At 34.9% G+C, this 27,203-nt stretch overlaps 1 protein-coding gene across 2 annotated transcripts; it reads left to right on the top strand.

Annotated features, from left to right (window-relative positions):
* Positions 1-2,875: 2,875 nt before the first annotated feature.
* On the top strand, positions 2,876-27,203 carry TMX3 (thioredoxin related transmembrane protein 3). 2 transcript variants are annotated; one of them, XM_070942415.1, is made up of 16 exons: positions 2,876-2,954; positions 7,480-7,537; positions 8,937-8,976; positions 9,553-9,676; positions 10,369-10,414; positions 10,748-10,828; positions 11,820-11,919; positions 13,094-13,171; positions 16,455-16,521; positions 17,835-17,933; positions 18,656-18,713; positions 20,799-20,852; positions 22,878-22,934; positions 23,761-23,890; positions 24,484-24,552; positions 25,728-27,203. In XM_070942415.1, exons 1-16 carry the CDS (start codon positions 2,909-2,911, stop codon positions 25,989-25,991), a joined length of 1,371 nt encoding a protein of 456 aa, XP_070798516.1. In that variant the 5' UTR covers positions 2,876-2,908; the 3' UTR covers positions 25,992-27,203. The 2 variants fall into 2 exon arrangements, with proteins under 2 accessions (XP_070798516.1, XP_070798517.1); XM_070942416.1 differs by lacking the exons at positions 18,656-18,713; positions 22,878-22,934; positions 23,761-23,890; positions 24,484-24,552; positions 25,728-27,203 and having other exon boundaries at positions 20,799-20,835.

Here is a 27,203-nt window from a genome sequence, read left to right as displayed (position 1 = left end):
AGAAGGGATAATTAATTGTGTGCAAATTATAGGTAGCTCACAATTTACGATTGGTTGCTTAGTGACTATTCGAAGTTGCACCACAGGCAAAAAAGGCACTTATGTCCCAGAGTCAAAGTTCCAATAGCTGCCACCCCTGTGATCAAGTGATCACATTTTGAGCATTTAGCAAGCATCATGCCTTTATGGCCATCTGCAGCATCCTGACCACACATGATCACCATTTACAATGCTTTACAATACTTTTTGCCAGAAATCTGTGTTTACTTCAGATTTCTGGCAAAAATATCCATTGCAGACAATTGTTTTGCTTAATGACCGTGGATTCACTTAAGGACCATGGTGATTCATTTAACAACTATGGTGATTCACTTAATGATTGCTACAAAAAAGTGTTGAGAAATTGAGTCAATCACATGATGATCCACTTAATGACTAGCATGGCTTACGATGGTAATTCCTGGCTCAATTACGGTTATAACCTAGACTACAGTAGTGCCTATTTGTCTGATTTCCACAAACTGTGTAGTTTGTTGAGGTGCAGCACAAAACAAGAAGCAGAGTCTGTGACTGGTGCTCACCTCTGTACACCTATGGGTAGTTCTTTCCCTTCTCTATATCATGCCTCTTGGATACTCTACTTATATCCTAGATTTCTCCTGACTAGTTTCTCTGATCCTGTCATGTACACTAGCAGTAATTTATTGGTTGCATTTAAGCCTCCAAGATACGTTGAGTAAATGTCTGAAAAGGATATGGGCTGTTTAGCAATCTACCGTAATATAAAGGACAAAGACTTAAAAATCTTCACATTGGCTCTTACAGTATTATTTTGAGACCCAAATATTTGAAATATTTCTACCCTTATTTGTCAGTAGGGCTAATGTTGAAGAGCATTTCAACCAGTAAAAGGATAATGGCAATATATCTCATTAGCATGAACATACCAAATTAACAGATTCATCCAAAAGGCAGACTTGGTAACATATCATAGTCTCTTCAGTCAGTAATAACTGACTGTTGAAGTACTATCCAAGAACAAATCACAAAACCAATTATCAATGACAAAATATGAAATAATTACAGTAGAAAAATATATGAGGATTTCTTTTTTAATCACAATGCAATTATTACCACAAGATGTCACCCTAACATAAAGAATAGAGAAATAAAAATCTTGGTGCTAGAACTAGAGGAATAAAATACAACACATTTAAAAAGTTACTGGTATTTGTTTTAGAATATTTCAGGTTGTATGTATCTTGATTATCATCAGTTTAAGTAATGTATGATTGCTTAGATTTACTGTGATCAAATGGAAAGATATAATAAGAGAAACGTCTGCATTTAAGAATATTGGCACAAAGTTGAGCTACTATATATAGAACAAGAAATAATATTTTGACAGGTTTGACTGGGGAATGAAACATTCATATGAATGTGGGTTCTATAACTATGATGTTATTTTAGGGATATGTAATGTGGGTTCTTTAGAGAAAAAAATGTTTTATAGCCCTTTGGGTAATACTGAGAAGCAAACAAATGTGTAAGATGTTATAATTAACTATTTCTTGTTAGATTGTGGGAGGACATTATGAATACAACAGTAAATGAAAAACCTTTAAAAACACAAGGAAAATGCAAAGATTTCTAGCAAGTTTTTTCTAAGTATTAAACAAAAATAGTAATATTTAAAATATAAATATGAAAAATGTTGAGAGGAAAAACAGAAGACTATGTATATTATTCTTTAAGGAAAGGTAGGATATATATCTAATAAGAAGTTATGGAATATGTAATTTGATAGATTATGTGTAATGATTTCTGAAATAAAAAAAAACATGAGTAGTACAGTGCTACCATTCCCCAACTTGAAATTAAGTTGAAATTTTATGCATGATTGTATTTTTCCAAAGACTACATTAAAACTCTCGAACAGTGCCATTGGGAAAATCATCTTTACCTTAGAAAAAATGTGTGCATACAGAAAACTATTTTGGCATCTGAGTTGGGGGTGAAAAATGGCAAAAATCATCTTGCAATACAATAATTGGGTGGTCATTTTTCTAATTTTTCCACACCAGAATTGGATGGAAACAAAAAGTAGGTAAGTATACCAGAAATAGTGGCAAATAGATAAGTTTAAAAGTCTGGAGTCGAAACTGTTTCAGCTAGCCTTTATTCTATTTGTAAAACAAAACTGAAATTTTTCCTTCTCTACCACTGATCCTTCATTCCTAATATTATGGGGAACCAAATAAAATACTGTTGATCCTCACCTAAATTAAGCAATCAGCCTAATAAAAATATATTGGCTACATCGTTCACTCTCAAGATGGACTTTCGTCCCTTCCTTTTTCCAACATGATTTTTTTCAAGGAAAGGACAGCGCGCATCTTTTCAGAAACCCAAGATGGTTGCAACAACTAGCTTAATCCCAGCATTTCCAACTCGGCCAGAAAATTTGACATTCGGATGCATTTGTCACTGGCTCCGTTTATCAGAACTTGCAAACGAGAATAGAAAAGAGGGAGCTCTAACTTTTCTCCCTGCACCTTTCAGGAAAACGATAATGGCCGACAAGAGCCTTTCTTTTCCGTGGTGCTTGTAATAATTCCCCTCATATTGTACTAAACAGGTAGAAGAGCGAGAAACAGGCCGCCACATCCGAAGAACACTCTCCCCCATCTTGCCAGGAAGGCAAAACTTTGAGCTATCGGGCGGGGCATCGCCTAGCAACCTGCCCCGCCCACTTTCAAACAACGAAACAATCGCGGAGGCCGCTGCCTTCGATCGCTGCTGCGGCGACTACGCGCATGCTCCGAAAGGCAAAGCAGGGGCGGGAGAAATCTCGTTTCCCCTTCCGGCTGATGGTTCCTTTCGGGTCTGTCTACCGGCTCCTTTCACTATGGGGGCGACGAGGAAAGAGCGGTCGGGCTTGTGGTGGGCAACAGGTACAATTGCCGCGGATGAGCTGCTTAAGGCGAGGTGGGGGTGGGGGGAAGGCAGGATCCCGGGCGGTGAGGAGTTGGCCGGAGGGAAAGAAGGGTTTATTCAAAGCTGTTGAAGAAGGCTGGGCGGGAGAGCGGCGGTGGGGGGGTGGGGGGAGGAATGGGGATGGGGCGCGAAGAGACGCGCAAGGGTGGGGGGAGAGTTTTGGAGAGGAATGGGAGAAAGAAAGACAGGGGACGCCCCCCCCCCCGCCTCCCGTTCACCTCTCTTGGAAAGGAGGCGAGGGACGGGGAAATTGACCCGACCGAGCATCGATTGATGCTGCAGGAAGAAGCGGATTGAAGGTTGGCGGGTCGGGGGAGGGAGAGAGAGAAATGAACACAACTCTGAATAATACAGCTCTGCCTTGGAAGTACGGTAAGAGCCTCAAAGTGGAAGGCAGAATGGGGCGCAGGGAGTGGGGTGGGGGGTGGCCTCGTTCTGGGTATTTATTTTTTATTTTATTTATTTTATTTGTCAAGCATATATAAGATAACGGATAAAAGTATAAACATGATTATGAATACATGGAATGGATACATACATACATACACACACACACATATAAAGTGTTTTTCTATCGAGACATCTGGTCTACCCCAACATGTGGGAGGGGGCATTCTGCTCCCTTTCGCCTTTCAGCTCCAATCGAGGAGCCCTCAAGCAGTCGCATTCACGACAAACCATTTTACACCAAATTTATATTCATATATATATATAAAACAAACTATTCTAATAATACAAGTTCCAGGTATATTAGTAAAGAAAGAAGCAGACATTCTGCGAGCTCCGGAACTTAACATTTTAAAATAATTAAATATATATATATATGTCTTTTCGCGGGTGTGCATATGCAAAAAATTAAAATCTCGGGTGTTTTCCCGCGTCATTGTAAATAAGTTGGTTAAAATGTTTAAAGTTCTGGTTAAAATCCCAGCTTAAAATCTTCTAAAAATCTTTAGGATCTGCAAGGTCCTTTAAAACCTCAGCTAAAATCATTTTAACCAACTTATTTACAATGACGCGGGAAAACACCCGAGATTTTAATTTTTTGCATATATATATATATATATATATATATATATATATATATATATATATATATATTATATATATATACAGTCATGGCCGTAAATGTTGGCACCTCTGAAATTTTTCCAGAAAATGAAGTATTTCTCACAGAAAAGTATTGCAGTAACACATGTTTTGCTATACACATGTTTATTCCCTTTGTGTGTATTGGAACAAAACCAAAAAAGGACAAAAAGCAAATTGGACATAATGTCATACAAAACTCCAAAAATGGGCTGGACAAAATTATTGGCACCCTTTACTTAATATTTGGTTGCACACCTCTTGGAAAAAATAATTGAAATCAGTCGCTTCCTATAAGTATCAATAAGCTTCTTACACCTCTCACCTGGAATTTTGGACCACTCTTCCTTTGCAAACTGCTCCAGGTCTCTCTTATTGGAAGGGCGCCTTTTCCCAACAGCAATTTTAAGATCTCTCCACAGGTGTTCAATGGGATTGAGATCTGGACCCATTGCTGACCACTTCAGAACTCTCCAGCGCTTTGTTGCCATCCATTTCTGGGTGCTTTTTGATGTATGTTTGGGGTCATTGTCCTGCTGGAAGACCCAAGATCTCCGACACAAATCCAGCTTTCTGACACTGGGCTCTACAGTGCGACCCAAAATCCGTTGGTAATCCTCAGATTTCATGATGCCTTGCACACATTCAAGGCACCCAGTGCTAGAGGCAGCAAAACAACCCCAAAACATCATTGAACCTCCACCATATTTCACTGTAGGTACTGTGTTCTTTTCTTTGTAGGCCTCATTCCGTTTTCGGTAAACAGTAGAATGATGTGCTTTACCAAAAAGCTCTATCTTGGTCTCATCTGTCCACAAGACGTTTTCCCAAAAGGATTTTGGCTTACTCAAGTACATGTTGGCAAACTGTAGTCTTGCTTTTTTATGTCTCTGTGTCAGCAGTGGAGTCCTCCTGGGTCTCCTGCCATAGCGTTTCATTTCATTGAAATGTCGACAGATAGTTTGCGCTGACACTGATGCTCCCTGAGCCTGCAGGACAGCTTGAATTGCTTTGGAACTTGTTTGGGGCTGCTTATCCACCATCCGTTCACGCCCAGGGAGATTAGCTACAGTGCCATGGGTTGCAAACTTTTTGATAATGTTTCGACTGTGGACAAAGGCAAATCTAGATCTCTTGAGATGGACTTGTAACCTTGAGATTGTTGATATTTTTCCATAATTTTAGTTCTCAAGTCCTCAGACAGTTCTCTTCTCCTCTTTCTGTTGTCCATGCTTAGTGTGGCACACACAGACGCACAATGCAAAGACTAAGTGAACTTCTCTCCTTTTTATCTGCTTTCAGGTGTGATTTTTATATTGCCCACACCTGTTACTTGCCCCAGATGAGTTTAAAGGAGCATCACATGCTTGGAACAATCTTATTTATCCACAATTTTGAAAAGGTGCCAATAATTTTGCCCAGCCCATTTTTGGAGTTTTGTGTGACATAATGTCCAATTTGCTTTTTGTCCTCTCTTTTTTGGTTTTGTTCCAATACACACAAAGGGAATAAACATGTGTATAGCAAAACATGTGTTACTGCAATACTTTTCTGTGAGAAATACTTCATTTTCTGGAAAAATTTCAGGGCTGCCAACATTTACGGCCATGACTATATAAATGTTACATATATATATATATATATACATATATATATATATATATATATATATATATATATATATATACACACACACACACACACACACATACACATACATATACATATACATATACATATACATATACATATACATATATATATAGTTTTGGTGCCCAGGATGTGTAAAAAAAAAAAAAAGCTGTTGAGATTCTGGAAAGAGTGCAGAGAATAGCAGCAAAGATGATTAGGGGACTGGAGGCTGAACTATATGAAGAACGGTTGCTGGAACTAGGTATGTCTAATTTAATGAAAAGAAGGACTAGGAAAGACATGATAGCAGTGTTCCAATATCTCAGGGGCTGCCACAAAGAAGAGGGAGTCAAGCTATTCTCCAAAGCACCTGAAGGCAGGACAAGAAGCAATGGGTGGAAACTAATCAAGGAGAGAAGCAACCTAGATCTAAGGAGAAATTTCCTGACAGTTAGAACAATTAATCAGTAGCACAACTTGCCTCTAGAAGTTGTGAATGCTCCAACACTGGAAGATTTTAAGAAGAGATTGGACAACCTTTTATATAGAATAGTGTAGGGTTTTCTGTCTGAGCAGGGAGTTGGACTAGAAGACCTCCAAGGTCCCTTCCAACTCTGTTATTCTGTTCTATTATATTGTGAAAGCATTACTTTACTAGGCCATCTCTGGGGGACAGGTGGCTGTCTCTCTCTGCCATTTGGATTGAGAGAGATGGCGAGGGATTGAGCTCCAGCAGTGGTCTGAAAGAAAAAGCTCCTTGCATCTTGCTGCTTGTTTTACTGTAAGAAGGATGAAGGAGGATGGAGTTTTGAAATGTATAGGTAGTCCTTGAATTGCGACCACAATTGAGCCAAACATTTTTATTGTTATGTGAGACATTTGTTAAGTGAATTTTATTTATTTATTTTATTTTATTTTATTTATGTAATTTATATGTCACCCTTCTCCCAAAGGACTCAGGGCGGCTTACAAAGAGACATTCAACAAATTCGAAAATTACATAAAAATTAAAATCCAATTAAAAATTACTTAAAATTATTTCAATGTAAAAATCCCCCAACGGGTCAGCCCATTTGATGAAAGAGCCACGTCTTCAGTTCGCGGAGGAAAGAGAGGAGGTCAGGGGCTGTCCTAAGCCCGGTGGGCAACCCGTTCCAGAGGTCGGCGCTTCCACAGAGAACGCTCTCCCCCTGGGGGCCACCAGCCGACATTGTCAGGGGGCACCCTGAGGAGGCCTGCTCTGTGGGAGCACACAGGACGATGGGAAGATGGCAGGAGATGATCCTGCAAGTTTTGCCCTGTTTTACAATCTTTCTTACCACAGTTGTTAAGTGAATCACTGCTAAGTTAGTAACATGGTTGGTAAGTGAATCTGGCTTCCCCATTGATTTTACTTGTCAAAAGGACACAAAAGGTGATCACATGACCTTGGGACACAGCAACGGTCATAAGTATGAAGTGGTCGCCAAGCATCCAAATTTTGATCATTTGATCATGAGGCTGCTACAAAGGTCGTAAGTGTGAAAAATGGTCATAGTGACTTTTTTTAGTGCCGTTGCAACTTTGAACGGTCACTAAATGAACTGTTGTAAGTCGAGGACTGCTTTATTAGAAATAAGGGAATTGGAGGAAAAGGTTCCTATAGCATTTTGGAGTAAAAATGGCTTGGGTAGAAAACAAAAGGATATGTGTAGGTCTTAGTGTATATGAGATATGACACATTATATGCTACTTTTTTCTTCTGCCAACTTTTTCTTCCAGCATTTGCTGCCTTTATACTTGCCATAGATGCATCCTTTGTGGAAGACTTAGATGAATCGTAAGTATGTAGCATTTACACAAATTACGAATTTAGAGATTTATGTTTTACTGTACTTTTATGGAATGATAAAATCCTTTAAGCATCAGTTTTCTTTTTGTATATTAGTGCATTGTAGATCACAAATATAGAAGAGAGACCACACCATTGTTTGCTTAAAAATGTCCTTTTCCGTAGTGCATAAATTAAAGTTGTTCATATTACCTAACTACTCTTAACTACAGAAATCTGAAAACCCTGAATTTATACAGTATATGATGATACCCATAATCTTTGTCATATATAAATACTCACATACTTTCTTGTTTTGTTACAAATTATGGTCATTGTGGCTCTTTTGAAACAAATACAATGGAATTAGTGCAGTTATTTGCGTTAAAAGAAAAAAAAACAACCCTTTTGATCTATAAACAAGTATCAAAAGTTTTAAATCAGAAGTTTAAGACTTTGCAGGAAACACAGTTTTAGTCAGAAATCTAAAAATTCCAACTCATGAGACTTGACGGATGTTATTTTTAGTAGCAGCTCCATAAACAAAAAGATCTCAAAAATAATCACTGTATATGTGAAATAAAAATTTAATGTATTCATATATAGTTAATAATAGCAACACGTAATAGCATGTGATAATGAACTGGATTATTTTAGGATGGGGTAGATTTTTTTTTGCTTGAGGTATTGAAATAGAGCTGCATTGTTATCTGTTTGGAATGTTTTAGTAGTGGATTCATGTATTGGGTAGGGAATTTGAATAAATAAACTATAAGTTCCCATTGGACCATGGCATTCTATATTTCTATTATTGACCCAGAATGTGGCACTGAGTTTGTTTCGTTCTCTTGGTGGATGGCCTATTCCTAAAACTAGATGTGGAAAGTGATATCGTTTTATTTTGAAGATTATCTTTTTCTGTTTTACATAACTGTTTAGGAATAATATGATTTGTAAGCAATCTTTTCATTTCATGTTATTTATATTGTTGCATATATTGCATTTATATTGTTAATCGTAGTTATATAATAGGATTATAATCCATATTACACAGTAGGTTTATGCAAGTCCTTTGAAAGAGATGATTTTCAATGCACAGGATGGAAAAAAAAGCAAAGTGAAATGGTTGTGAGGCCTGCTCAAAACTTTAAAAGCAGTCGTGCAAGCCTGGAAAATGACATAGCTGCTTTAATTATTTGAAGAGAGATGCTTTGCCCATCAAGTTTTTCAGAAAATGTTCACAGCTGTAAAATACACAAAATGATATTCTAATCAATACCAAATTCTGTGAGATCTTTCTGTTTAAAAAGGTAATTTCCCACTCATCACTTTGTTATGACCTAATATTAATATCTAGACAAATATCTAAATTTAGTAAGAATATTTATTGGTCATGCATCTTTTATAGGTTTAAAGAGAAACGTAAAGATGACATTTGGCTTGTTGATGTGAGTAACAGATTTGTTAAACGTTTTAAATATGATTTGCTTTATTTTTTACAGTTCTTTTGTGATTAGCCTAACCTTTTGCAAAAGCAGAACATTCCGTTAACAATAAAAACTCCTTTGAATGAAACTCAACTCTTAATGGCTCATAGACATGTCCATGTAGTTTTCTTTGACAAATATGGAAGTGATTGGCTGTTGTTTTATTAATCTTGTAAATGCACTATAATTATTCTTATTAAGAGTTGATTTTAGAAATCAAAAGAGTATGATATAAATTAGCACTGTTGTGTTATGTGTGAAGCAATGGTTTAGAACTCATTGTTGGAAGATCTGACTTGCTAATGTTAATTATTATCTACTTTCCATACTGAGATGATCTATGGATTGACTATATTTATAACTTTACTTTGCATGTATATTATTTTGCATATTAAGACCAAGTATCTCGCTACTGCACTTCCCAAAAAAAAGTATTGTAAGTGTCCTTCTAATAAAAAGCATTTTTAAAGGAACAAATAGGAAACTGCCATTCTTTATTTGTAGGTTAAATTCTGAATGGTTATGGTTTGTTCATAGTTCTATGCACCTTGGTGCGGCCATTGCAAGAAATTGGAGCCAGTGTGGAATGAAGTTGGTAAAGAGATGGGAACCATTGGGTCTCCAGTAAAGGTTGGCAAGATGGATGCAACTTCTTATTCTAGTAAGTTTACTGCCAATGTACTCCATGTTATATAATTTATAATTTTGGAAACTAATAAAAGCTCAGAAAAGTTTTGGAATGTGCGGAGATGGACAAATTAACAAAGGAGATACAAGAAAAAGAGGAAACAGAATATTACTTCGTGTGGGAGAAATGGTATGAATGGTTGGAAGAGAGAGAGAAAAGGCAAGGAAAAATTAAATAATGGTCGAAATAGGAGTAGAAGTATAATTGCAAATATGAGGAAACAAAAATTGTAGAAATGAAAGTGTGTACACACGTATTTATATGTATATATGTAAATAAATAAATATTAGAAGTATATGTATAAAAGATATAGTAGAAATAAGGGAGGAAAAATGTATAAGTATGAAATTTTTGACTGATGCGAAACTGTTGAAACAGAAAAAGTGTTAAAGCTTTCTTTTTGTTTTTTAAAAAATGTTTAATAATTTTTTTTTTTTAAAAACTCAATTAGCTGTTGCTCCAAAATATTTGAGCAAAAACTCAGTGCAGTATATTAATTGTCCAAATCATTTCCTCAGTAAAGAACACTTTTTAAGGTTATCATTCTTGTTCTGTATTATAGTTGCTTCTTATACTAGTATACTAGTTTGGGGTATATGAATTTGTCAAAGAGAAAAATCACATGCTTGAATTTTTTCCCTTTTTTATTTTGCTTCTTTTGGTAGGTATTGCTTCTGAATTTGGAGTTCGAGGCTATCCAACAATTAAACTGTAAGTTGAATGTTGTATTTCCTGTATTAAAATATGTGTGCTTTATAATGTCTCACTTTGTTTCTAAGAAAAAGCTTTGCAAATTTGTATAAAACTTAAGCCAACCTTTTATTTCAGTTTTGTTTGCATTAGCTAAAAGGCAACTGAAACTTTACGAAGAGTCATTTCTCTTTACTGTTTCCAAAGTATGTTTTAAAATTCTATTGCTACCCTAGGGTTATCTGTTATAATTGAATTCCATATGCAATGCTTTTATTGGTTATCTAGCATTGGTAGATTTATTGATAAATCTAGCATTAAAAGTATTCACTGGTTTCATGTCTATTTATTTAGATTGAAGGGTGACTTGGCATACAATTACAGAGGACCAAGAACCAAAGATGATATTGTTGAGTTTGCAAATAGAGTTGCAGGGTAAGTATTTATGGGCTCAATCTTGTCTAGCATGTAAAATAAAGAGCTCCAATGACTTTTGCTGTTTTAAATGAAAATGAAAGGTTATTGTTGCCATTTAGAATAGTTTAATTAACTTCTTTGGGATATGAAAGATTTAAAAAATAAGATTTAAAGAAATAAGGAATAATCCATTGAGTATGACAACAGAATATCAGTTTAAAGCTTTAAAATATGCTATATTAAATATTAATGTATCTTTGATTCAATTGCCATTATCTTTGTAATAATGATGTTTTTACTATTGCGCTTATTGTGCTTACATAGAACTTTTAAAATGATTATAGCAGTTACTGTTTTAACATTGTCAGTTGCAAACAAACTTTAGAAACTCTCCTTTTTCTTTAAAAATTGTTCTAGTGGGCAATAGTCTCTTATGAAATTGCATTACTTAGCCTTCAAATGTTTTTATGTTACCTTCAGTAATGATGCAATTGTAAAAGATAGTTACTGTGATAAAATAGGATAGGATGATGAAATATTTACTAGTAACTTGTAGATTCTGGACTGCAATGAATTCTGGTAAGATTTTATTTTCAAAGCAAGTCTTTTGGTTCGGTAACCACAGAATTATCCTGATAGTTTTCACACAAGTGTACTACTATAAGTGCTGATGACTGCTGAACCTTGTCCCTTGATAATGAAAATGTTTTGCTTTTAAATGTAAATACAAACAGCAACTTTAAGCATATGAAGTTAGCACTGTGTTTCTCTGTCCCCTTCCTATATGTGCATGCATTTTAATTGTCATGGGAGTCTTCATCCAGCTTTAAATAATACATTTTTAAAATTTAAAACCTTATCAGTTTTAGGATAATTATGTTCTTCCAAGTGGGATTGTTGAGAATCCTTATCCTCTGAAATATGTAAGAACTCTAGGAATAGCATTTAAGAAGCAGTTCACTGCCTTTTCCTACTGATGTTGATCTTTTATCGTTTTCCCTATCTACAGGCCTATTATTCGAAATCTCCCTAGCCAACATATGTTTGAGCATGTTCAAAAAAGACATCGCATATTTTTTCTGTATATTGGTGGGGAATCTCCATTAAAGGTCTGAAACTTTGCTAATCACAAATATTTGTTTTGCTCATTTTAGATATAGTTTTATGAATTACAATGCCTATCTCCTAATAAAGTTGTTATTGAAGAATTTTGCAAACTGGTAGAAATTTACTTAAAACAGCAACGTCAAAGGGACTATGTTCCATTTAACTGGATAGAAATCATGAAACCGGGGTAATATCTGAACAGCTATATTCAGAATTCCCAGTTTTTTCTTTTCACTTTTTTAAAAAAGGCCACTATAGAGTTAATAACTTGGAAAAATTAAAATGGGCTGGCAGATTGTGATATGCAATGCACACTCTGAAAATGCAAGAAAAAAAGGAAATGCTGTGGTTTCCTGAAATATTTATGATAATATTGAAATGGGGAAGTGGAACTATCTTATTGCTATATTGAGATACAATAAATGTAAATAATATAAGATGAAAGAATTAATATAAGATTGTTTTTGCCAGAGTGGATTTGATTTAAATCGAGTTTAATGATTTAAATGATTTAAATCACTAGTAAAAAGGCTTGATTTAAATCAACTCAATTTAAATCATAATTTTTAAAGAGCAACTGTCATCTCTGCTACTCCTTTGACCCACTGTTGACTCACCGATAGTCCCAGTGTTGCAGAATATACAGCCTCATGCTACATAACTAAGCTCCATTTCATGCTGAATAAACTAAATTATTTATGTATCTTAAATAGAAAACTATCTTACGATAGATTATTACCCCAAAAGTTTTTTATTAAAATAAATTCGATAAAAATAAAAAAAAATCCAATTTAAATCAAAAAAATCCAATTTAAATCAAAAAAATCAGATTTTTTTGATTTTTTTTTTAAAAAATGATTTTTATCCACTCTGGGTTTTGCTTAGCATACCAGAAAGTTGGACAGAAAAAGGATGTGTCATTTGATGTAGCAAAAAAATGGGGAGATATTTAAAAGCTGTATTTATCAGTGATCGCCTGCAAATAATTATGAAGTGTAATTTCAAAAAACAATACAGTGACATTTACTGGAATCATTGGAGAGGCAAAAGACCCGCATTAGTTGCTTACCCATTAAGCAAACTTCATATGTGAAATTGAACTAAAATGGTATCTTGTTCTGTTACCAGAAGAAGCTTATGAAGACGCATTAAAACTACCCATTTGTATTTCCACAGGAAAGATACATAGAAGTTGCTTCCGAACTAATTGTTTATACATACTTTTTTTCTGCCTCAGAAGAGATACTTCCCGAGGTAAAATATTAACAGTTATGATGATGTACCTGAATGAACACTTACTTGTGTTGAGAAATACCTCTTTATCTATTGACAATATACTGCTTACTGTTGACAGTAGTTTTAATGAATGCCAGGTAGAGTAAGCAGTTAAACCTCTGACTATTAATTCAAAGAACTATTTATTGTCTAACTGTATTTCATGGTAGAACCTAAACTTTCTTCATTGGCTGTTATGCTCACAGATTATGTTAAATTCTAATTTATTTTTACATTGATTTGTTCTAAAAGCTGTAATGACATTGGTTATGCAGCACTTGGCCACAGTGATTGGTTTATATACTGTATTGCTCTTAGTCAAATCGCATTCAAGTTTAGTGCAATCTGTGAATCCAAGTTAGATAAATGAAAATATTACAGTTAAGAGAGTTTAATTGCACATTTAAAACTTAGGTCTCCCTTTTTCTTAGAACAGTAAAGAATGGGGAGTGCAAATCAGTCTTTGCACATAGGTTTATTATGAAAGTATTGGGAATGATATTCTTGTTGATAATTGGCAACCCAATATTAATTTATGTTTATGTCTGAATGTAAGTGAATAATCCAACCAAAGTTGCCTGCAAAAATCAGTTTAATTTTAAAATAGTAGCATTTTATTGAATAGATGGACATTTCACAGAATAATAAGTTCGCTCCCACAGAGAGGGCCTCCTCAGGGTGCCATCGGCCAAGTTATGTCGGCTGGCGACACCCAGGGGGAGGGCCTTCTCTGTGGGAGCCCCAGCCCTGTGGAATGAACTGCCCCCGGAAATACGTAAGATCTCCGACCTCCGGGTATTTCATTGTGCACTCAAGACCCTGTTGTTCCGCCAGGCTGGGCTATCAACATAACAATTTTAAATTGGGTTTTAAATTTCTGGGATTTTAAAAATTTAGCCGAATTCATTTAATAATTTTAAATTATTTTAACTGATGTTGTTTTGTGTTTTTAATAGGCTGTACACCGCCCTGAGTCCTTCGGGAGAAGGGCGGTATAGAAATATAATAATAATAATAATAATAATAATAATAATAATAATAATAATAATAATAATAATAATAATATACAGAAAAACAGAACTGAGGGGGGAAAAAAGACCACTACTTAAAATTTAAAATGTCAGATTAAACATAGGTGCCAATTTCTTTTTTAGAAAGTTGAAAAAGTGGCAGACTAATCTTAATCCTTGAAGGAGAGCTTTCCTAGGTTTGGAAGCAATGTAGGCAAATGACCTTTCGTCTGAATTAGTGAAATAGCTCTCTGTGAAAAATGAATATCCTCAAAGGGCCTTCCTGCAGATCTTACTAACTATGATCATTTCTGAGCCAGGCTTTCAGCAGTTCATTATTTTAAAGGTGAAGAACAATTAAAATTGATCCTGGAAAACAATTCATCTTTATTACCGCCTCCCCAAAGAAATATTTTATAATCTAATTTAAGTATCTCTCAATGCTTTCTGCTTTTTATGTTTTTTTCCTGCATTCAGAAAACTAGGAGAAAAAAAAAAACCTTATGTTTTACGTTGTAACACTTTACCTTTAATCATGACCTTAGTAAGAACAGGCCAGTACACTTTTATTAGTACAAGTTAAATTATAGCCCTTTCACATATACTTGATGTTACAGATTATATAAAGACATGGTACATCTTCATTAAATGCATTTTCTCTATTTATATTTTGATGTGGCAAATTATAAAGGACAACCTGTCAGACAGATGATTAATAGAAGCAGCAAAGAACACTTACTGTTTTGTTTGTAAGCACAGCTGAATTGTTTCTGTTAAAAGTAGTATTTATAGTGACTGTAGTATTCCCTGGGGCTTTATTATATGAGGAGAAGTTATGAAACCTGATTCAGACTCAAGGGATCATCTCAGCTCTTCGTTGCTCGAGAGATCATTCTGCCTTGGGTCCTTGGTAGCTTTTGTTATCTTCAGAGCCTGAAAATGAAAAATTGGAAGAAGAAAAAGAATTAAGATGCAAATTTCCAAATTCTATAAAAGATCCAAATGTATCTTTCTTCGGAATTTCTTTCTATTAAGAGCAACTTATTAAACACGTATACACTAATTGACATTTAAGCATCGTTTTAAATAGTTATATAATGCATAAACTAGTTTCTTTGATTAATTTAGTACCGGAAAAACATAAGCAAAATATTTATGAATTGAATTGTCATTTTAAAAGGCACATCTGGGTCCTTCTTCATGGTACATCTGTGAATAATTGTTTTTAAATTTCCTTTTTTCCCGTGTTATAAAATCAGCCTAGTTTTTTCATGATCCAAGAGAGGAAGAAGGAAAAGGAGGGACACAAACGATAACATAATTTTTATCATTAATTGCTTGATTTTTTTTTAAAAAATAGTGACTTTATGTATATAATATCCATAATTTAACTACAAATATTTTAAATAGTGAGGGAACAAATAAAAACAGCTTATGTTTTAAAATCTATTAAAACTATTTATGAATTAAAAAGTAAATTGTTTTGCCAGACATCAGAAAAATGATCAGGAGCTCAGGCAGTTGGTTCTTTGGGAGACAATAAGCACACCATTAAATAAAGAGATTTTAAGTGTGATTATTAGCTCAAGCAAACAGAGTTAAAAGTATGATATAAAAGCATACATACCAAGCAAGATAATACCCAAATATCTTAAAAGCTTAACGATAGCAGAGGTGCCCCAATGGGTGGCCAATTTCTCAAAACTGCCCAGCATTAGGTTCTTTTGCAGAAGCTCTCCCATAACAATAGCCCCATGGTTTTTTGTTTTTTTTTATTAAAACTGGCACCATGATTTCATGGCTCTGCTATGGTCAGGAGACTGCCAGATCTGACCTTGACTGGGTGGTACATGACTCTGATGGGAATTGAAAGTCTGAGACTTTCACAGAAGGCAAAGCTATGAAGCTATGTGAAGATTTCTCCCCCTTCTCTTTCAACAAGCAAGAGAGAAAATCAAGCAGGCTAGCTCAAATGAATTCTAAACTTCTAGACTTTTCATAATACGATGGAGAAAGAAAAATATGTCACTAACTCCTCAAAATAACAATGGCACTACATTAAGTCAACTCAGGTTTTTTTTTTAAAAAAAACTTTAGCTGACAAGGCAAACACTTCAAATCAGAGAGACTATTTCTATTGCCAGTTTTCTTTATTCCAGTATTAATAACTGAGAAATGAAATTAAAAACCAATAAATATGTGTAAAGGCAATTTGTTATTAAATTGTTCTACTTTGTTTCTCATTTTTTCAGCATATAACACTCCCTGAGATGCCCGCTGTTCTAGTCTTAAAAGATGGAACTTATTTTGTGTATGATGGTAAGTTTAGTCATTGGCTCTTATCCTAAATAGGCTATACTCATAATGGCGAACCTATGGCATGGGTGCCACAGGTGGCACGCGGAGCCATATTGGTGGGCACGCAAGTGTTGCCCTAGCTCAGCTCCAGCGCGCATGCGCGCACTGGCCAACTGATTTTCAGGCCTTCCGGTCCCACTAGAAGTCAGGAAACTGGCTGTTTCCGCCCTCTGGAAGGCCTCCGGGGGATAGGGAAGGCTGTTTTTGCCCTCCCCAGGCTCCTACAAAGCCTCTGGAGCATGGGGAGGTGGAAAAAGGGGCCTACCGGGCCCACCGTGCCATCGTGTGCCAAAAGCAGGGGGAAGTGGGGGGGTCACGTGTGCATGCGTGGGAGGGCGGGGCACATTGAATTATGGATGTGGGAACCCTCACCCGCGACCCCCCCCGTGACTCCCGCTTTTGGCACGTGATGCCAAAAAGGTTAGCCATCACTGGGCTATACATTTATGGACCTTAATTTTTGTATCCACAGTTATTTTATTTTTTTTTCTTTTTTGAAAACAGAAGCATGTTTATTTTGCAATACAATACTGTTGTTTCATATTTACAAAGATTCAAAAGCAGTGCAGTGTCAGGTTAAATTATTTGTAGATTACCTGGGAATTGCTAATATATATATATCTGTAGGTTGTAGCAGATTGCTGAACTAAGCAAGTCAGCTGAGATTAATGCTGAATAGACACCAGGAAATGTATGCTATACAGAGAAATATTGAATTGCTGCAGTAGAACAATGGATCTGCTTTGGTGCATATTGACCAGTTTGGTTCCTTTAAAACAGTTCAGTTAATGACCATGGCATTCGCTTAATGATTGCCAGGTTCCTTAATGATCACAATTTACTATATTTCAGCCATTGATTAGAGTCTTTGGGGGGAGGAAGAACTAGAATATTTTACTCTGTACGCGACCCGTTGTGTCTCTTCTTTATGGGAAAGTAGTCTGACATGAGGGGGGCTGCTCTTCCTCATAAGGACTGACAGTTTAGAATAAGGGGCTGGCATGCAGGCTACATTGACAATATTTCTTTACATGCTTGACTCCTAAATGATTAGTGGCAGTTTGAAATCTTGCAAATTTTGACAGCACTGGCATTTTCCAGTAAACCAGTCAATATTCTCTCATTTCCTAGGAAGCATCGGTGTGGCACACAGCTTTGAATTGCTGTTTATGGTCTTTATGTGCTTCTAATATATACTGTTGAACTTAGGAGGTAACTCTTGATTATATACATCCTTTCATTTTTTTTCACTTTCTCCTTTTTCCCCCATAAAGAGTATGTAGATGGTGATTTGTCAGCCTGGATAAATAGGGAAAGATTTCAAGGATACCTTAATATAGATGGATTTACACTCTATGAGCTTGGAGACACAGGTAAGATGACTATTCCTTCTTATCTTATAGAAGTTTAAAATATCATGTAACTGCTGATTTTTAACAACAGTTCCAATAGTCCCAATTTCCATCATTACACTAAACTGACACAATTGCAGCATCCCATAGTTATGTGATCACCATTTGCAATCTCCTGCCAGTTTCCCATTAACTTTGCTTGTTGGAAGCTGTCAGTGAAGGTTGCAAATGGCGATTATGTGACCACAGGACACTGTAACATCATAATTGTAAAGTGGTTGTTGAGCAGCCAAATCACAATCGCGTGACTTCAGGGCCATAGTAACTGCCACAACTATGAGGATCCATCATAAGTACCCCTCATTCAGCAACATTTTAACTTCCAATGAACACTAAATGGGTGGATGTTAAAGAAGCACTACCTGTATTTAATATTTTCCATTTCAATGTCTGATCTAAAAGAGAGGCTTCTTTGAAGATCTTTTTCTGCACTGTTTCCAAGTACAGTGCAGAAAAAGTACATTCAGGAGTTGTATTTGCCCCCTTTCCCCAGTTCTCTTAAGTATTTAGAAAAACTATGATAAGTTTGAATTTATTTTATTGTTAATTTTAATCTGTAATTTTAAATTTAAATTGTTGCTTTTGTTTTTAAATTTCATTGACTGCCTTGAATGCTGATGTAGAACATAATGATAGAACATAAATCAAAACAAATATGCATTAGGCATCTTACTTTATTTTAGGAAAGCTTGTGGCTATTGCAGTTATTGATGATAAAAACGCTTCTGCAGATCATGCAAGGTAGGTCCAGGGGTTTTGTCTTAAAATATGAATTATTTTAAAACTGATGTTGAACTTTAAAGAAAAATAGTTGACTTTATGTAGCAATAGCACTTGGACTTATATGCTGTTCCATAGTGTTTTATAATACTCTCTCAGCAGTTTACAAATAGCAGCGTATTGCTCCCAACAATCTGGGTCCGCATCTTACTGACCTCAGAAAGCTGAGTCAACCTTGAGCCCCATCAGGATCGACCTCCACACTATGGGCAGAGTTAGCCTATTACACTACATTCTAACCACTGTGCCACCAGGGTTCCTGGTATATAATACTCATAATTTAACTATCATAATAAGAATACCTTAAAATATAAATAACAACATAGGTAGTTCTCAAATTATAACCATTTGTTCACCAACCATTTGGAATTACGGCAGTGTTAAATGAAGAGACTTACGACCTGTTCCTGACGTTATGGCTGTTACAGCAGCCCTGTTTTCACATGATCAAAATTCGGGGACTTGGCAACTTGCCCAAAATTAATACCATAATGGTGCTGCAATTCCCCCCCACCCATCTATCCCCTTTATCTCTGCCCTTTGCAGAGAGAAGGTCCAACAGAAGTGAGCCAAATATGTTTCTTGCTTTGCCACCCTGCGCTTCCTTACTTCTCTTCCCAACCCTGATTTGCTTGTTGGGTTTTCCCAGGAAAAAAACAGCAGCGCCCCCCCTCCCCCCCAAAAAAAAATCCTTCTGTTATTTTAAGTCTAAGAAGATAATGATATGACTTGAAATGAAGTCCTAAGAAGGGAGGTGGAAGGAAGAAAAAATATTTAGTGCTTAGAAGTCTGGGGGGGAGGGGATAATGACAGCACTCTTCAAATATTCAAAAAAGTGCCACCCAAAAGAAAAATCTGGTAACGTTTCCTATCATTGCAGCATGCAGATCAAAGAATAATAGTTTTACATTTGTAGGAAAACAGATTTTCATTAAATATTAGGAGAAAAGACTTTCTAACCGCAAGAGAATTTGAGTTCAAGTGTAGACCAATACATAAAGAGGTTTCATTCAGACAGTGGCTACCAGGATTTTACCGGGATACTTTAATTCAAATTCCTGCATTGAGAAAAATTGGATTCAATCCAATCCTGAGCAGATTTTACATAAATTAGAGCAATGAGGTGACGGTTGGTTCAAAGTCCTATCTGAAATTCTATGCTGGAGTAGTCAAAACAACCTGTGTTCCAGTACAGCAGTGTTTCCCAAACTTGGCTATTTTAAGATGCATGGACTTAATTCCCAGAATTCCCCAACCAGTATGCCTGGTTGAGGAATTCTGGGAGTTGAAGTCCATACATCTTCAAAGGGTCAAGTTTGGGAAACACTGCAGTACAGTATAGCTTCAAGAAAGCGGAACTCATGTCCCTTTGTTTTTTATATCAAAGTTCCAGAAGTATATTTAGTGATAGTCTGTGCTGAGGAACCAACCAATAGAAAAATCGGCCAAAGGATTTTTTTTCCTCCAAGTTGAAAAATTTCATAAGGAATAATTTATTACACAGACTACCATGCCGCTAGTAAACAAATTCAAACAAAAGGTATTCTAGGAATCTATCTCATTAGCAACTGACTTCTTGAATATTTACTGGTACTTACATACCAGTGTGTACTGTTGGCTGCAGAACCAAATACTGCTATTTAACTCTTGCATAAATCACATATTTCTTATAAAATTATTATTAGCTGTAATATCCCCAACCACTTAAAGCCTCTATGGAAATGCATTCTGAAACACTTGGGGATGTGATGTTTGTTAAGGATTGGATTCGAAATCAATTTCTGTAATCTTTTTTTGAATAGGCAATTCAAATTTAAAAAATTATACGCTAAGTTTCTCTTTGGTACAGATTTCCTAATATTTCATAACAATAAACTTTTTTTCTTTCTAATTTGAAATTAAAGTACAAAATGGATTTGATAAAAAAAAGATTTCCAGAGAAATTCAGATGCCATGCACAGATGTAGTTCATTTCTCATTAAATGGCTTCATGCTTGTATTCTTTATAAAGAGATACGGAAATCCAATATTTTTTTTATCTTACAGATTGAAGTCTATTGTTCAAGATGTGGCTAAAAATTACAGGGACCAGTTTCATAGGTAATTAAGTTACATTTTTAATGTTTATAATCTAGCTCTGCATTTTTTGTTACATGGATATATATCCAATTACTACGCTTCTCAGAAATCTGTGATATTTTAATAGGTAATATATTTTTGTTTGAGAATCCTAATATTAAAAAATGTCCAGGGAATATAGTGGTTTAATTTAGATAAATAAGGATTGGATTGCAGTTTAAACCATTTGCAGTTTTCTGCATTTTAAAATTATGTACATATTACAAAATGTATTCTGTTTTTTACATAATATTTACAATATAGCCCAACTAATAATATACACACGAAAAATCCAATAGTCTATAAAATAAGCAGACTAAAAAAATTAAGAACATAAAACAGCAGCAGCATATAATTACAAATAAATTCAACAATCCAAGCCCTTATCTATTATCTATCATTGGGGTTGAGCCATCAGTGGTGCTAATTAAAAGAAGGTCTTGATAAAAAAGAGGTAGTTGGGTCAGTAACTCTATTATGTTTTGAGTTTATTGGTTTAGGAGAAGAAGGATATGGGATGGGAAAGCATGGGAATTGGATGGACCAATGGAATATGCCAAGATGGAACTTATACAGCTGCAATTAAGAAGAGGAAGGGAATAGAAGTTAGGAAAATGGTAGACCACTGTATGCTGCAGTGAAAGCTGTGGAAGAGAAAGAGGGGTGCTGACCTGGGATATGGTAGTTTGTTTAAGGGCATGAAACAAAGCTTTCCCCTTGCTTCCTGTACATATGTAGTAAGGAGTTGTGATAAGTTAATTATTTTCTTGAGACTAGGTACTGCTATCTGCTAAGATCCTATAAAGAGCTATAGAATTAATAAAGCAGTAGAAAAAAGCCGTTTGTATTACCAATGGGTTTAATTTCATGTATTTTTTCTGCATTTTCATATGCTGGTAATTACAATAATCAGATCAATACATCCATGTTACACTGTTAAATCAGTGTCCCACTTTGCTTCATGAGTTGCATTGGCTGTCAATAATTTTTTGGGGTGCAATTCAAGGTGTTGATTGTCAGCTCCGAGAACCTTCATAGCATGTTGCCAGGTTATTTGAAGAACTGTCTCTTTCCAATCGTCTTTACCTATCCCAAGAGATCTAGAAAAAGGGGTGTGCTCAGTTCCCTTCAATTAAAGAGTTCCTGCCATCTATCAGGAACCAGGACTCCTTAGATTACTCTAACCCTGCTGTCCTCTTGTGAAGCTCATAAGATCTGTTTTCTCTTAGGTGTAGGAGAAATGAAGGGAATGTATCTGTTATTAATTGGTTCATCCTTAATGGCCATTTATGTGTTTTAGTTACCGCATATTGTGGTAGACATCCAAAGTTGTTTATCTGATATGGATGGCCATATAAATCGTCGTCATCATCTTAAAATCATGAGTAATAAGCTCCTTTTACTTGTTTCAGTTTTCGGATCTGTCTATCAGATCCTTAGTGCAATACTAAAAGTTTGCACTGCTCTTTCAGGAATAGTTTGGTAGTTTAGAGAGACATACATGCAAAGTATAACAGAGCTCTCTGTTGCTATTACCTGTAAATAGTACTGTAATATTGAATCATACTAGTTTCATAATTAATTATGACACAAATGAACAAGAGCTTAGAGGTATTCCATAACTTTACTTGCCCTAATTGGCTTCTGAAGCTCAGGAACGAATCCTGTCTCCTTTCAAGACTCTTCCAGGTGCATGTAAAGCAAATTTTGGAACAAAAATCTCATGTAAGTTGAAAGGATAAAATACTACATTTGCAGTTATTTCCATTCCAAATCCTTGCTTTTTTCCTTAGGCAAGTTCTTTTATTATCAATGATTGCAATAGGGTATTTAAAGTAGGTAATCAGTTTTCTTTATCTGTTTCTACTATCCTAAAGATGGAATCTGCTTCCTTTTCCTCTTTGAATTTTCCTTTCACTAAATTTATTGGTTGATATCATATTTTTTGTTTGTTTATTAAGATTATTATTTCAAATGAGGATAATATTGTGAATTGCTTTTTAATAGAAACTTCCAGTTTGGCTATATGGATGGAAATGAATACATTAATAGTTTACTAATGGAGTGAGTAAAACCATTTTTGTATTGTTTTCAGATGGAGAAAAAGTTGTTTGTTTCTTTCAATTAAACTCTTTAAACAAACATAACAGAAACATTAAAAAATATTTAAATGCATTTCCACTAGATGGCAGCATTAAATAACTAATTTTCAGGCGCTGAGAAGACTTGTAATATTTGTATGTATTTATGGAGTATGCATTATGCCTACCATGGTAACATCAGATCATGTATGTCTTTCAGAAGGCCACATGGTTTTTTTGTGATTGACAACTAAACACATACACCTCCCTCTTAAATTAGTTAGCAGTGAATTGTAATGACACCTTAAAAAGGGAAGATTCCCTTATCAGTGCTTACTGCTGCTTTTGCCTTTTCTTTTCTATTCTATACTATTTCCACTACTACTATTAATGTTCTCTAAATTCAGTTATAATACCTTTAATTTCTCATCGGTGGCATTTATTGGGTAAATATTAAAATTGAAAAACAGCAGTACCATCAGTTTATAGCATAATTAATGCCTGATTCATTGGCCTGACAGGCTAATGCAGATGTTGAGTAGAATGAAACACTAGACAGAACTGTGAATACTTTAGAAACTTTGAAAAGGATGATTAATTAGCCATAACTATTACATTTATATAAGAAATAAGTTAAACCAACCTATCAGTAACCAGTATTATTCCATAAAGATTCAGTAGTAAGTAATATGATTTAAAAAAAACCTTATCTTCCTAATTATTTTGGTAAGAATGTGATCATTCTTCAAAGCTTTATTAATGAACTAGTTATATTTCAGTTTCTGAATTGTTTGGTTTTACTGTTTCAGTGATTTGATAATCCCCACTATTGTTGTCCTGAATACATCCAATCAACAATATTTCCTACCTCATAAACCAGTAGAGAGCACTGAAGATCTGGTCCAGTTCATTAATAATATTTTGGAAGGCACAGCTGAAGTAAGTTGCACATTTATTCAAAAATCTCAGCAGTTTTTCAAATTACCAAAATACGAAAGCAGTTCATTAATTATCTTACTTCATTTGAATTGTCTTGCTTTAAGCATCTTTAAATATATTTACTTGAAAAGCAAAGCAGACTCTTTGGAGAGTCGCTAATCTCATTATTTGAAATGTGTCTATGGTGTAGTTGATTGTTAGAGTCATGAAAAGATTTTGGGTTTTGGAAAGGAATAAGAGTAATGTGATGGGAGAGCTAAAAGGAATAAAAATAAAGAGCAGAATTTTCCAAGAAAGATACATGCAAACCCACCTAGATATAAAATTGGAATGACTTTATTATTACTTTAGGCTTTCTAAAATAATAGCATGGGGAGGATTAAAATAATAGCATGGGGAGAGTTATCCAACTGTATTGCTCGGTAGGAATAAGATAGAATCCCCAAATCTATATGAGGTAGTTTCTCTTCAGTGAAATAATATTTCTGTAATGAAGTATTGGTAAGATGACATTGTAAAATAAAGTAATTGAAAACTGAAAATATAAATAAATAACACTGATCTCCTTTAATCTTTTATCTTTCAAATTTCAGGCATATGGTGGAGATGGAATTCTTCAACGAATCAAGAGAATAATTTATGATGCCAAGTCTACAGTGGGAGTATGTAAAGTATTAGAAAGTATTTATATCCGTCAAGTTAAAGTAGATGCACTACTTGCTAAGCACAGAAATGAATCTGGAAATGTTTCGTTCAGTCATATTACTATGTTTGTTGGATTTGTCTTGGTTACAATACATTTTGTTTTTGAATCATACCTGTTGACATATAAAATGTGTCATTGGTAGTATTTGGATAGCATCTGAATCTATCATAGTACATACGAATAGTTGACAGAGCATTGGACACTTTTTCCAAATTAGTCTTCTCTTGTATGTTCCCTCCCACAAAGAACATAACATTTAACTATTACAATTTTGTTTTCCTTCTCTGATTGGTGTACATTTCTATTACTTTCAAAATATGTTCAGTTGGATGTTATGCTGCTAGATATACTGGACAAAGAAGGATATTATTTTCTTTCAGATTGTACAGTTTTCTTTCCATTTCTTTCTTATCTTGTACACATGGATGCATTTTGAGCTTACTTTTTATGGCCGTGTCAGATTGTTTCTGATTCAGTTGAGCACATATAAAAACATGTTAATGTTGGTAGTTGCTGTCCATGAACACTAGTTGACATAGGACCAATGTTGTGTAGACTTTATCACAGTTTTTTATATGTATGTTGTGTTTTTCTATAGGGTTTAAACTGTTAAATAATCTAAATCTAGGCCATCCTCCACCTATGGAATAAGTTCTGACAGAATTTTAATTTATTTATAATTGCAAAAGAGTAACATTTGCATGCATGTGCTTTAAAAGCCACCTTGCAAATTCCTTTAACAAAATTTAAATGGATCTATTTGAAATATAATACTTTTTACAAAGGTAAAGGAGGCAAAGTATAAAGAAGGAAAAAATGGGGAGTAACACCCAGGCTTTCTCTTAAACCTTTTTTAAAGAACATTTATGTGCATATTACTTGAGCTACTGGGAATTGTTTCTGGCAATGTTCCTAGTTCTAAGGGTGAATCATGAGAAAAAGGGTGTAGAGATACTAGCAAAGAAATAAGTCTTCCCACTTCTTTCATTAAAGTTTTGGTGTGACACTCAGTGTCTTGGTTCTTCTTAAAATATGTTAATATATAAGCGTGGGGAAGTGGTGGGAATCATCTTCTCCAAGTTATTCAAAATGTTATGAAAATATAACTGATGGCCAATTATTTCTCTACAGTCTGTTTTCAAGAGTTCGCCACTTCTTGGTTGCTTTCTCTTTGGTCTACCACTGGGTGTCATCAGCATCATGTGTTACGGGATTTGCACTGCTGACTCTGGAGGATCAGATGAAGCTGAGGCATCTAAGAAGGAATCCACAAGCAGGGATCTAACTGATGAAGGCACTGAAGAGGAAGCAGAAGAGGAAAGCAGTGAAAGTCCTGTAGAATTTCCAGAGAGAGAGCAAGAACAGAAAACTATATTGGAAAAAAAGAGAGACTAAACTGTTAATGTTTTTTTTTTCTGTAGAATTTCCAAATAGAGACTTATTTATTGAATTCAATTATACCTGTGATCTTCAGAGATAAGAACTTTTTCATTCATTTGTGTTATGTGCATGCATTCAAGTTGCTTAACTGTGAAGAAGAATGGGGTTGGAGTTGGGGTTTTGAGGTCTCTTATTGTCTCTGTTCTTCATAAAAAGGAAATTCAAGAGAGTAGGTGGGTTATTTTATATAATGCATTCTGAGTTGGGTGAAAAAAAACCCTCATTTCTTTTTTGGATACTGATATGTACATTTAAAAACAATTTTTCCATTATGGCCAAAACCAACCAACCTTCCTTCCTTCCTTCCTTCCTTCCTTCCTTCCTTCCTTCCTTCCTTCCTTCCTCCCTCCCTCCCTCCCTCCCTCCCTCTGCGATAAAACCTATAAATACTGAGCTGTAGAATTTTTTTATGGGAAATATGCTTTGAGATATTACATATTTTAGTGGCTATACTTTCAAAACTATTTTTTATTTTTTAAGAAAATAATTTAGAATTTCTCTTTAGAAAATGGGATAGCTAAAGAGAAATATTACAAATTCCCTGGCTTAAAAAAAACATGATTAGTAAATATAGAAATAGCATTTTCTTACTTTTTGTTTGATCTCTGGGTCCAGTTAGTTACTTTTATATTATATTGGTCCAATGTGTTAAATCTTTTTCCTTTACAGGAAATTTCCCTATATTTTAACCTTATGACAGTCTCAGGATTCAGTTTGTTGATTGCTGCAGTAGCATAATAGTTTGGTGAATGTGGCTTCTGCATAGTTAATTGCAAATCTTTTTTTTTAACTTTAAACAATATTTAAGCTATGTAGTAAAACCCTTGCTACATCTTTGGTTTCTGCAGCTGAAAAGAAATCTTAATATTTTATTGACTTACTTATATTGAAAATTCACTTGACATCTTTATATGGCCAGTATTTTTTTAAAAAAAGAATACTTTTTGCCGTATGTTTAATTATATATATCATCCCTTGTACTGTCCCATGATATAAATAGGGACCATGTCTCCAAGGTTGAGATCTCAAAAGGATAAGCCATAGGATTATACTTAGAATATTGAAACCATGGTGATTGCCATAGCAATCAAGCTTATGCTGCTGATTTTTAAGACTATGGCTGTATAACATTCAGTTTAATGACTGAAAATAAAAATTGTAATCTTA

This window comes from Pituophis catenifer, unplaced genomic scaffold, assembly GCF_029215685.1.
Source record: "Pituophis catenifer annectens isolate HBS135680 unplaced genomic scaffold, rPitCat1.0.hap2 SCAF_3, whole genome shotgun sequence".
NCBI classification, from domain to species: Eukaryota; Metazoa; Chordata; class Lepidosauria; order Squamata; family Colubridae; genus Pituophis; species Pituophis catenifer.
Note: the sequence above shows the minus strand (reverse complement) of the source record. Positions and strands in the feature narration are given on the sequence as shown.